The sequence below is a fragment of the Ochlerotatus camptorhynchus genome, unplaced genomic scaffold, assembly GCF_037179485.1.
Source record: "Ochlerotatus camptorhynchus isolate MF236.1 unplaced genomic scaffold, CSIRO-AGI_Acam_v1.1 ptg000353l, whole genome shotgun sequence".
NCBI classification, from domain to species: Eukaryota; Metazoa; Arthropoda; class Insecta; order Diptera; family Culicidae; genus Ochlerotatus; species Ochlerotatus camptorhynchus.
Window position 1 is genome coordinate 1,201,041 of NW_027040841.1, and position 12,438 is coordinate 1,213,478.

General features: G+C 41.4%; 1 protein-coding gene across 1 annotated transcript in view; it reads left to right on the top strand.

Annotated features, from left to right (window-relative positions):
- Nucleotides 1–827: 827 nt before the first annotated feature.
- Dbx overlaps nt 828–12,438 on the top strand; it is a 90,227-nt gene continuing 78,616 nt past the window's right edge. The window contains exon 1 of the mRNA XM_065231387.1: nt 828–1,718. Coding sequence (XP_065087459.1) covers nt 1,145–1,718 — 574 coding nt within the window. The 5' untranslated portion in view covers nt 828–1,144. The remainder of the gene's footprint in view (nt 1,719–12,438) is intronic.

Genomic DNA, 12,438 nt, shown 5'->3' on the forward strand with positions numbered 1-12,438 from the left:
AGTTCCCATGTTTGTTTTTAATTTGTTTTGACGAGTCCTTTCCACACTTATTGAAATAATTTTAATTTAAAAACGAACACATGTACTATGTAGTCTAAAGAATCCAGTGTAACCAGCTCTATTGAGTAACCGTTGGTGTGCAATTTAAATATGTGCTAGTATGGTGGTGCTTATGTACTAAAACTGGCATAAAAATGTACTCAGCGTAATGAAAACAGGTTTCAGCATTTATCAGCAGGCGTTTCCAGGAGCAACTGAAATTCGTGCTGGTTTGTTGAGCTGGCAGTATAGCTGAACTAGATAGACAAATAGAAATTCAGAGAAATTTACTGAATAGATAGCTAACAAATATATAGATCGAAAGATAATCAACCCAATTCCTCGAAACCTAGCTCTCATTTCAGCTCTGGCAACCCGGTCACCAGCCTATTTCCGGCGATGGATATGAATAAATCTCATTCTAGTTTGATCACAATCAGTATCATCATCACCATCATCATCTTGAGCAGCACCATGATCATCGTCATCACAACCACCCCAATCATCCATCGCGTCAAGGAGGAGGGTTTGAGTGAATCGCACCCCTTTGCAACGGTTCCCATATTGCGCTCTCCTCGTCCTCCTCGCCGACTTCCGCTTCCACTTTCTACAGGTCAGATGCTGTTTTATCCTTGTCGGTTATGTGCTTGCGTGTTACCCTCCTCGGTTTTGTATGGAAAAGGATATCATTCGCTAGTAGTAGCAAACAGCAATATGCTACCACTCCGATGCTGCTCGACTTTCGACCCTTGCCAGTAGGACGGATGCAACCAGTGTGAGATCAGCGATTCCCCGGACTAGAACATAACGGCCGCTATCCTGCTGCTTCAGCTTTGGAGATAAAGGAATTTGTGCGCGGCCTTCTTTCGAGTTGGATCCGATTGTGGGTGCATCATCATCATCATCGGTGGGAAGTACGGTGCCAGTTTTGAATAACATTTATTATTATCGTTTATTAGATTTTATTGATGTGCTGCGATCTGATTGTGTCGATGAGGAAAATAGGGGAAGCTACTGCATGGATGACAAAAGGTGAAAAGTGTTATTGAGTGCAGCAAAATGCTATTGTTGTGAAGTGATTAAAGTGGAGAAAATTTAGATCATAATGTCAACTGCCTTCATGGTTGATAGCATTCTGAAGGAGAAAGACCTGGAGCGGTGCCCGATTAGGCGTCACCACTCGTCCAGTAGGATCATCGCCAGCGGTGAATCTTCGGATAGTGAGTTTGAGGAGCATGCCTCCGATCTGAAGGATTCCAACAGTCTGTGTGACTCGCCGAAGAGCTTCAACAGTTGTCTCAATGTGAACAATTCGTCCTTCTCGGACGATGAGCTGGGCCCTGCGACGGTGATTCGGTCGTACAACAATGGGGCTAACGATGAAAACAATATGCTGATGGATTATTGCTGTGGCAAGTGCGGTCACTACCAGTCGGAACCGAATCCTCCGGAGCAGAGGATCAGGAGCAATGGGGTAACGGTGGACGGTGGTGGGTTGGTGAGCGAGAGGAACTTTTCCTCCGGTGAGGGTGAATATGAGTTTCGGTGTGAAAAGTGTGGTTTTAGTGAATTTATTGCTTCGAAACAGACGATACTGAAGGAGGTGGCTAAGCCGGTGCTGAAGTTCAGTGTTTCAGCGATATTGGGTGATAAGAAGGAGTGTGTAAAAGTGCGAAATGGTAAGTCGTTGGACGGGGAACTACTGTTTAAAATAGGGAAATTTATTGTGCGATTGACTACGATTTTGCGTTCATTCCCACGCATTATGGAAAACTCATGTAAATATCGACGATAAGCATGGAAGTATCTCTCATCACATAAAATTTAGTCAGCATAGACAATGGATTTATATCAGCCAAACGTGCTTTCAGTCACGACACTTATTTTTTTGAAATTTCTTCTTGAGTTTTTTCACTTTTCTGGCTCTCAACATAGAGTTCTTTGAAAACCTTCCAAAGTTATTAGTTGAGAGCTATCTATGCCAACCAATGGCATGAATTTTTATATTGTGTGGCAACCACAATGATACGGTATGTCCAGGGAAGTCGAGAAGATTTCCAATCTGAAAGATTTCCTCGGCTGGACCGGGAATCGAACCCGCCGCTTTTAGTTTGATACTGCCGTACCTATACCAATACCCGTATTCAAGTAACGAGGTTCTAATTGAAGACTCTTGTAAAACTCGTTCTCAATTAACAGCTTATATAAGATAAGTTCTAAGGCTCTTAAGTTAAGTTGAGAAAAAACGGTTAATTAAGGTGTTTGGAGACTGAAATATACGAGCGTCAATTTTGACATAAACTCAGCTTAATCAAACGTACTTTTCGTCGAGTAAAGAATTTTTCAACCTCGGAGCATTTAATTTTACATGACATGTTTGTTTACGTCTCATCCTTTATGTAAAAGACTGATCTCGTCTCGTATAAAATTAGTTATTTCCAAGTGTGTAGATAATATGCCAATTTCTAAAATGCACCAATTGCTAAATGTTTTGAAATTTTTCCATGATAAGAATAAATTGAGTATACACACTTAGAAATACCTAATCTTACACGTGACGGAATTCATCTTCGACATAAAGGATGAGACGTAAACAAACCTGTCATGTAAAATTAAGTGCTCCGAGACTGAAAAGTTCGAAAGTACGTTTGGTTGAGCTGAATTTCACGTCGTCAACTCTTCTCTCCATGCTGGTGGACCCTGAGGCCCTTGAAACTAAAAAAAAAAAACCAAAAAAATTCCTGAAACTTTCCTCAAATCTGAACATATGAAAATTTCTTGAAAGTTTCCACAAATAAACTATGAAATACTCCTAAAAGTACACACTTGGAAAAAATCATGTGAATTTAGGTCTCTCCGACTGACATATACGAGCGTTAATTTTGCCATAGAATTATTTTTACTCGTATTTTTCGTCAAGTAACGAACTTTTCAGTCTCGGAGCACTTAATTTTACATGACAGTTTTGTTTACGTCTCATTCTTAATAGATGGATTCCGTCACGAGTAAAGTTTGTTATTTCTAAGTGTGTACTTATCGAATCAGCCTCAGAATTTTCATTGAATTGTTTTCAGAATTCCTTTTGGATTCTCCTACTTTTCATGAAATTCTTCTTACCTTGGAGTTCTGCTTAGAATTTACTATCATTTCTCCTTACAAATTACTTAAAAAGTCTCCTCAAAATAACTTTGCCGTTTTAGTTAGAACTCTGTTAGTTACTACTCTGTTAGTTAGAACTCTAATTGAATTCTCTTTGGAATTGTCTTTGAATTCTGAACAGAATTCTCTTGTAAATTTACTTTGAATCCTACTCAGAATTCGCTTAAAATTCTACTCAGAACTATCTTGGAGTTCTCCTTACATTTCACCTGGAGTGTGGAGTTCCAATTAACTAATTTGAAAGGAATCTTCTGACTCCACTTTCTTAAAAATTGCACTGGATGGATGCACTGATATTATCCTATGAATTCCCTTGATTCCTAGAGATCCATGAAAACTCTCATCAAATTAATGCATTACAGTTCATAAGCTTGGAAACTTTTGCTAGGCCATTAATTTATTTGAAATCTAGGTTCTTGGAATTTATTCTATTTCCGTAGTATTGAATATTTATTTTCGTCTTCCTAATTTCTCCAAACTTCTAAGTTTAAAATCTTTAAAACAATTTAAGCCTAAGAATGTATGTTGTTACTGAAGAAAAATCTACTCCAGAATTATTTCGATCAAAGTGTAAGAGTAACTAACGAGGAAGAAAAGTTGATTGCATTATGAAATATTAAAAAATTCATGCGAAGGTTCTGTGGTGTAGGGGACGACGGGGTAAGACGCCACCCTAAGCTTGAAGTAAAATTCAACCGAAACAGTATAAAATACCTACGATATATTTAGTAATTATTGATCTGCAGAGTACTTTCCCTAATTACATTGATTTTATTTTTTTAAATGAAGATTACAACAATTTTTTTTTTGGGATTACAGTCTCGCATAAACCAGCTGCACCATCAAATGGAAAAGATTATCATCAAACTCTTGCACGGCTGATGAGACTAACTCAGCGCTAAGTGACCTGCATTTTTAGAAATTTCTCATACACCTGAGTTAACGTGACGTTACGGGATGTAAGATCTACCGATACCGATTCCTAGTCCTGACCACTTCAAACTAGGGGAACAGGAATTTTCAGAATTCAAAGGATCACATCTTAGTCCTTGTTACTTTTTATGCCTTGTTGATAGTGAGCAGACTCGGCTTGGTCCACTGAGGATGATCTTTGTTTTTTCCTTTGTTTTGTTTTCCGTCGATCTTGTTTTCCGTGCTGAGCACCAATGCTACCGACGCCGGGGAACTGGACTCTACCTATAGCCCCTTTAATCATAAACCGGGGACCAACGGCTTTACTTCCCTTCCGAAGGCATGATCAGAAATGTTATGCCTCAGAACATGCCAGCGGCGCTGACAGCGTTTAAACCCAGGCCTGCTGAGGTGAGAGGTAATCACGTTTAACACTACACCACCGGCGCCGCAGAGGATAACCTTGAAACAAGAAAAAAAAATGAGTTAGTTAGTCTTCATCTATGTGATGCCCAATCATCTATTCGTTGTTCCCTAGTTTTGCTGACAAAGGGGCGCGCCTTTGGAGGGTGCTCTCACCCTTCAATAAACCCGGACCTTTCAATTAGAATCGATTTCTTTTGATAAAGACAAAAATGATAACTGTTTCAATACCGAATAGGAGAAATGGATGTAATGTAGTGTAATGTGTCCCTAATAAGGGCCCATACATAAATTCAGCAATCGACTAAATTTTCAATAGCGACCAAAACTATGCATTAGTAATGTCCCAATGACGCGTTCATATAGATAAAATTGATAAATAGCAGATTTTTAGCGATGGGCCCCATGTTAGATCCATAGGCCAACATTAGAGGCATTTCCCCTACTTCATTATTTTTCAATTGTGATGGAGTAATACGACATGCACTAAACTTAACATGATCATTCCGCATCGAACGTTCGACTGTTTCGGTCTAGTGTTGCCTGCACTCCGTTATCAGTACTAGTTTTTTTCCCTATTGAGGTTTTTTTTTCAATCCGCTTTCACACTGAGTGGTGTTATAGTATACACAAGTGTAGTGAGCATCGCGAAATTGCATTTGCCGCACAACCGTTCGAGAAAGGAAGCAGTCATTTCCGGCCGAGTCCGGCAGATGAGTTGTTCATCTTTAGCCAACAAATTTCATCGCATCACGCCACTGCAACATCAAGGTCATCGAGTTCACCAGCCGGCGAGCCAGCCGGTGCTTTGTTGAAAACACTCGAGGGCAACAATAGAACGATCATCACCATCCTCACATCAGTAGATCATCGTCATCAGCCACACTCCGTGCGCTTGTGTGGAGAGTTAAGTAACAAACGGTTATCTCCCGTTCTCCGCAACCTGATTAATCTCCATACAGCGTTGATTAACTTTTCTGACACCTTTTTGTTTTTTCCTGAAAAAGTTTTCCTTTTTTTCTTTTTCACTTTGGTTTTTTTTTTTGCTATTAATTTTTGCTGATTAATCTCCTTATAGTGTTGATTAACTTTTCTGACACCTTTTTGGTTTTCCTGAAAAAGTTTTCATTTTTTTTTTTTTTTTTCTTTTTTTTTTCACTTACTGTTTTTTTTTTGCAGTCTGATTAATCGCCCTATAGTGTTGATTAACTTTCCTGGCACATTTTTTTTTTTTGCTTTGTTGGATTAAGTATTATTTTTACCGTATATTTCTAGATAAGTTTTTTTTTCTTATATATATATATATTTTTTTTTTTTTTTTTTATTATTATTTTCTTTTATTTATTTTTTTTTTGTTTTCCTTACGCATATTTTTTTTTTTTCTTCTTGTTTATGTCGAAATCTGTTGCGGAGGTACTTAAGACCCCGCAATGGATGAAACAAATGATGGCGGGGGTATTTCGCTAGCAGATATCTCCGATGATGAGTCTGTTGAATCTCCATCATTCGAAAATCTGCTTCTCACTGAAGAGAAAATGGATACCTCAGGGGACTCTACTTCGGACCCCAAAACGAGCACTGGAGCTTACCCAAAGGTGATGTCTAAACAACAGCCTCCTGCACCCCCTGCCCCCCCTTCTCCACCATCGCCCCCTCGTCCACCTGTTCCCCCTACTCCAACCGTTCCCTTAAAAATTTCTGCGACCCCCCGCCATAAAGCTTACCCAAGTGGCTCAAAAGGTCCGTGGGTTGTTTTTTTCCGGCCCAAACAAAAACCTTTGAATATTTCTCGGATTTCGAAGGATCTGACAAAACATTTTTCGGCCGTAACCGATATATTTAAGGTGACGCCAAACAAACTGCGCGTTACCGTTGATGACCTGAAACAGGCAAACCGGATTGTTGCCTATGAGCTTTTTACGATGGAATATCGAGTCTACATCCCCAGTTGCGACGTAGAAATCGAAGGAGTGGTCACCGAAGCGAGTCTAACTTGCGAAGATTTCCTTCATGCCGAATCCTTCGGTATTTTTAAAAACCGTGCCCTTCCGAAAGTGAAGATTCTGGATTGCATCCAAATGCAATCAGTGTCTCTCATTGGCACGAAAAAAACGTACTCTCTGTCAGACTCGTTCCGTGTGACCTTTTCAGGATCGGCGCTACCTGACTACGTCGTAATTGGGAAGGTTCGACTGCCTGTACGCTTGTTTGTACCGCGGGTAATGAACTGCTCAAAATGCAAGCAACTTGGTCACACCGCTGACTTCTGCTCCAACAAACCGAGCTGCGATCAATGCGGCGAGCTGCATGCAGATGGTCCTTGCCGGGCTACCCCAAAATGTGTTTACTGCAAGGATACTCTGCATGCTTTGGTTGATTGCCCGAAGTACAAACAGCAGGGAGAAAAACTTAAGCGGTCTTTGCAAGCTCGCTCCAAGAGGTCACTTGCAGAACTCTTAAAAAACACCGCTTCATCTTTCCAAACCACCCCAAAAACCAAAAACACATACTCCATTTTGCCAGATGATGTTCAGGGCTCTGACTCAGAGGTTGGTGAAGGTAGTCCCTTTGTGTTTAAAGGCAACACGAGAAAGCGATTAAAAAAAAACGTCACTCAAAATCCGCGTAAGACCTCTCGTATGGACTACCAACCTACCTTGACAAATTTAAGAGGTAGCGGAAATGTACCGAAACCCCCACCACCGGGATTTCAATCTTGTAATTTTAACAAGGACTTTCCGCCACTTCCGGGATCATCTAAAACCCCAGATATCCCAGTTTTTCAGCCAGAAAAACAGCTGAATAATCAGCAAGAACATGATGCCATGTTTACGTTTTCTGGAATTGTGGAGAGCATCTTCGATATATTCAACGTCTCTGACTCAACTCGGAACATTATTAATTTAGTGCTTCCATTCGTGAAAACTCTTTTGAAGCAACTAGCTTCTAGGTGGTCCTTCCTTGCATCGATCATATCCTTTGATGGATAATTTTCCGAATGAGGTCGGGGATATGATCTCTGTTCTTCAGTGGAACTGTAGAAGTCTTATACCGAAACTTGACACATTCAAATTTTTAGTTCACAATTCACTTTGTGATGCATTTGCTCTTTGTGAAACATGGCTTTCTTCAGACACCGATCTCCCTTTCCACGATTTTAACATTATTCGCCTTGATCGAGCAGATTCGTATGGAGGGGTGCTTCTCGGGATTAATAAGCTCCATTCCTTTCATAGAATCGATCTGCCTTCCGTGACAGGCATTGAAGTTGTCGCATGTCAGGTAAATATTCGAGGTAAAAGCCTCAGTATTGCCTCAGTATATCTTCCTCCAAGAACTGCGATTTCTCGCCAAGGTCTCTCAGATATCTGCTCAGCTTTATCTGAGCCTCGGTTGATATTAGGAGATTTTAACTCCCACGGTACAGGCTGGGGGGAACTGTACGATGACAACCGCTCAACCCTGATATACGACCTTTGCGATAACTTCAATATGACAATTCTAAACACTGGGGAAGTAACACGAGTGGCCAAACCTCCAGCAAGAGAAAGTAGATTAGACCTCTCCCTCAGTTCGAGTTCACTATCGTTGGATTGCTCGTGGAAAGTAATTCAAGATCCCTACGGTAGTGACCACTTGCCAATCAAAATTTCTATTACCAATGGTTCATCTTCCACTCGCTCGGTTGACATCGCGTACGACCTCACGAAAAACATCGACTGGCAAAAATTTGCGTCCGCGGTTCTCGGTGGTACTGATTCGGTTGAGATACTCCCTCCGCTGGATGAGTACTCCTTTTTATCGCGACTTATTGTTGACTGCGCTCTTCAAGCACAGACGAAACGCGTTCCGGGTGTTTTCGTTCGCAAACGACCTCTCACTCCGTGGTGGGATAAGGATTGCACCGACGCGAACAGCGAGAAGTCCGCCGCGTTTAAACGCTTCCGCAAACACGGTAAGGTCGAGGATTTCGAGCGGTACACCGACCTCGAGAAAACTTTTAAGAGCTTGATTAAAGCCAAAAAACGCGGTTACTGGCGTCGGTTCGTCGATGGTTTGTCGAGAGAGACTTCCATGAGAACACTCTGGAATGTCGGCAGGAGAATGCGAAACGCGTCATCACCGGTCAACGAAGACAAGGAGTACTCAGACAGTTGGATATTCAGCTTCGCGCGGAAAGTATGCCCGGATTCGGTGTCGGTTCAAACCAACGTTCGTGATAGTCCGTCGGGTAGTAACGAAATAGGTTCTCCGTTTTCGATGGTGGAATTCTCACTTGCTCTCCTCTCATGTAACAACTCAGCTCCAGGAATGGATAGAATCAAGTTCAACTTGCTCAAAAATCTCCCAGACGTCGCGAAGAGACGCTTGTTGAACTTATTCAATCAATTTCTGGAGCACAACATTGTTCCGGATGATTGGAGGCAAGTAAGAGTTATCGCCATTCGAAAACCCGGTAAACCCGCGTCGGATTATAACTCGTACCGTCCCATCGCGATGCTGTCCTGTATACGGAAATTGTTGGAGAAAATGATTCTTTTTCGTCTAGACAAATGGGTCGAGTCGAATGGTTTACTTTCAGATACGCAATTTGGATTTCGGAGAGGCAAAGGAACGAGCGACTGTCTTGCGTTGCTTTCAACTGAAATTCAACTGGCCTATGCGCAAAAACAGCAAATGGGTTCAGTTTTCTTGGATATTAAGGGGGCTTTTGATTCTGTTTGTATCGATGTCCTTTCGGATAAACTCCACGATAGTGGGCTTTCACCAATTATGAACAACTATTTGAGCAACTTGTTGTCTGAGAAATATATGAGCTTTTCTCATGGAAACTCGACAACTTCACGAATTAGTTACATGGGTCTCCCCCAGGGCTCATGTTTAAGCCCCCTTCTTTATAATTTTTACGTTAAAGACATTGATGGTTGTCTTGATGAAAATTGCTCGCTAAGGCAGCTTGCAGATGACGGCGTTGTGTCCGTTATAGGGCCAAGTGCACCGGACCTGCAAGGACCATTGCAAGATACCTTAGACAATTTGTCTACTTGGGCTATGAAGCTGGGTATCGAATTCTCTCCGGAGAAAACTGAGTTGGTTGTTTTTTCTAGGAAGCATCATCCTGCACAGTTACAGCTTCAACTAAAGGGTAGAACAATCACTCAAAGTATATCTTTCAAGTATTTAGGTGTCTGGTTCGATTCCAAATGCACATGGGGAAAACATATTGCGTATCTAAAACAAAAATGCCAACAAAGAATCAATTTTCTTCGTACAATTACCGGAACTTGGTGGGGAGCACACCCGGAAGATCTTATCAGGTTGTATCGAACAACCATCTTGTCGGTTCTAGAGTACGGTAGCTTCTGCTTTCAATCCGCGGCGAAAACACATATCTTGAAGCTGCAACGAGTTCAATACCGTTGCCTCCGAATCGCGCTTGGCTGTATGCACTCGACGCATACGATGAGCCTCGAAGTACTCGCGCGTGTTCTCCCACTGACAGATCGTTTCGCTGAGCTGTCTTTCCGGTTCCTCATCCGTTGTGAAGTATTGAATCCTTTGGTAATAGAACACTTTGAGAAGCTGCTCGACCAAAATCCTCAAACAAGATTCATGAGTTTGTACTATGAGTACATGACGCTGGAGGTTGGTCCTTCTTCATTAATCTCCAATCGTGATTGCTTCCAAGCCTTCTATAGTTCCTCTGTAAATTTTGATCTGACCATGATGCAAGAAATCCATGGAATACCAGATCACCATCGATCGATGGTTGTTCCCTCAATTTTTGCAATCAAGTACCACCATGTAAGTAACGATAAAAGATTTTTCACAGATGGGTCAACCATAAATGCTTCCACTGGATTTGGTGTATTTAATCAATTTCATAGCGCCTCCTATAAACTGCAGAAACCATGCTCCGTATACTTTTTTTTTTTTTTTTTTTTTTTTTTTTCTTTATTTTTGTGATTTTTAGCCGTAGGCTAGTTCATCACATTTGATAATCGAGGGTCAGGCTTAGGGCCTGCCTCGAAAGAAAGCGTTTCAGTCTATCATTACATAACGTACAACTGGCTCTGATTACCCACCAAAAGGGACAGACAACATTTAAAAAAACTTAATGTAAAGTGGGAGTTACAACGGGACTGTGGTGAGGAATGGATGCGCGAACAAGGTAGAGCTCCACCGTAAGAGACAGTGCCCCAGTCCGGCAGAGATACCCCGACGGCAGGAAAATAGGAAGGTGAAAGAACAATATATATACGTATACGTTGCGGAACTCGCAGCTATATTTTACGCAGTAGAGCGAATTGCCTCACTACCTTCTGACCATTATTTCATTTTTACGGATAGTCTTAGCTCATTGGAGGCTATTCGTTCAATGAGGCCGATGAAGCACTCCTCGTATTTCCTGCCTGAAATACGATCTAAACTGAGTGCTTTATCTAACTGCTCCTATACTATCACCTTAGCTTGGGTCCCATCTCATTGCTCAATTCCGGGTAATGAGAAAGCGGACTCGTTGGCTAAGGTGGGCGCTATGGAAGGCGATATTTTTGAGCGACAAATCGCCTTCAACGAATTTTTCTCCATTGCTCGTCAGCAAGTCCTCATCAGTTGGCAACACAAATGGAATGATGGTGAATTGGGAAGATGGTTACATTCTATTCTCCCACAGGTGTCGAACAAACCATGGTTCAAAGGGTTGGACATGAGCCGCGACTTTATACGCGTTATATCAAGGCTTATGTCCAATCACTGCTCGTTAGACTCGCACTTCTATCGAATTGGGCTCTCAGGCAGCAATTTATGTGCGTGTGGCAGTGGTTATCACGATATCGAGCATGTTGTTTGGTCGTGTACCTTACACCGTGTTGCCAGATCTGAGTTATCCACATCCCTCAGGGCCCGAGGAAAACAACCCTCGATACCCGTTAGAGATGTCTTGGCGAGCCGAGACCTTGACTATTTGAATTTAATTTATGTGTTTTTAAAACGGATAGATTTGAGGATTTAGAAGTTAGTGTCATCTTGTGTTCTCCCAAGTTGTTAGCTACCCATCGGTGTACCCCCATGTTTGTCTTTTTCATCAGAGTGTCGCCTAGTTCGAGATCAAGAGCACATTGCTCTCCAAACCTTGTGTTCACAATCCCTACCCTGCCATCCATTTGTTACAATTTGTTACCCCTAACCTCGAGATAGCCGCGAGTAATCGGCCCCCGCTTTACTAACGTTAGTTTTAAGTAATTTTGTTATCTAAACAATGAATATCGGCTCCGCAAAGCTACAGCAAATGAGCCTGGAAAAATAAACGAATTATTAAAAAAAAAAAAAAAAAAATAAACTTAACATGATATACTATAATAGATCAAATTACTGATCGCAGTGGTTCTATGTTCCGAACAGAGGAAAAAAAAAGACTCTCTCTTTCTTGAGTTAGTATCAGCCGTGTAGAAACATTTAATCGCGTTAAGTAGTTTAGATTCGCCTCATAAAACCTAACCTATATAAACATTTCTAAAGGTCTTATCTGCTTTGATCGATTCTCTTCATAGTCTTTCTCTTTTGATTACCACGGCTGTGCAAACAGATTTCGTGCCATTTTTGCCACATAGTCAAACACGTCAGAGAATGTTTTTGCAGCTGAGTTATGGACGAAAGAGAAAGTCGACGAAGAGAATCGATCAAAGCAGATAGGACCTTTTGAAATGTTTGTTTAGAGTTAATGTACGGAATTAACAAGCCGGAGACAAAGGGTTCGGTTGGTCCGTCATCAAATCATTTCTACTTTCCTGGACATAGGGTATCAGGTTGTGCTACATAACCCCGAATGACCACTTCCTCGAATAAGATTCTGCCTTCTTTATTTATCGGTATCTTATTATGTTAACCCGAGCAGAAGAAAAT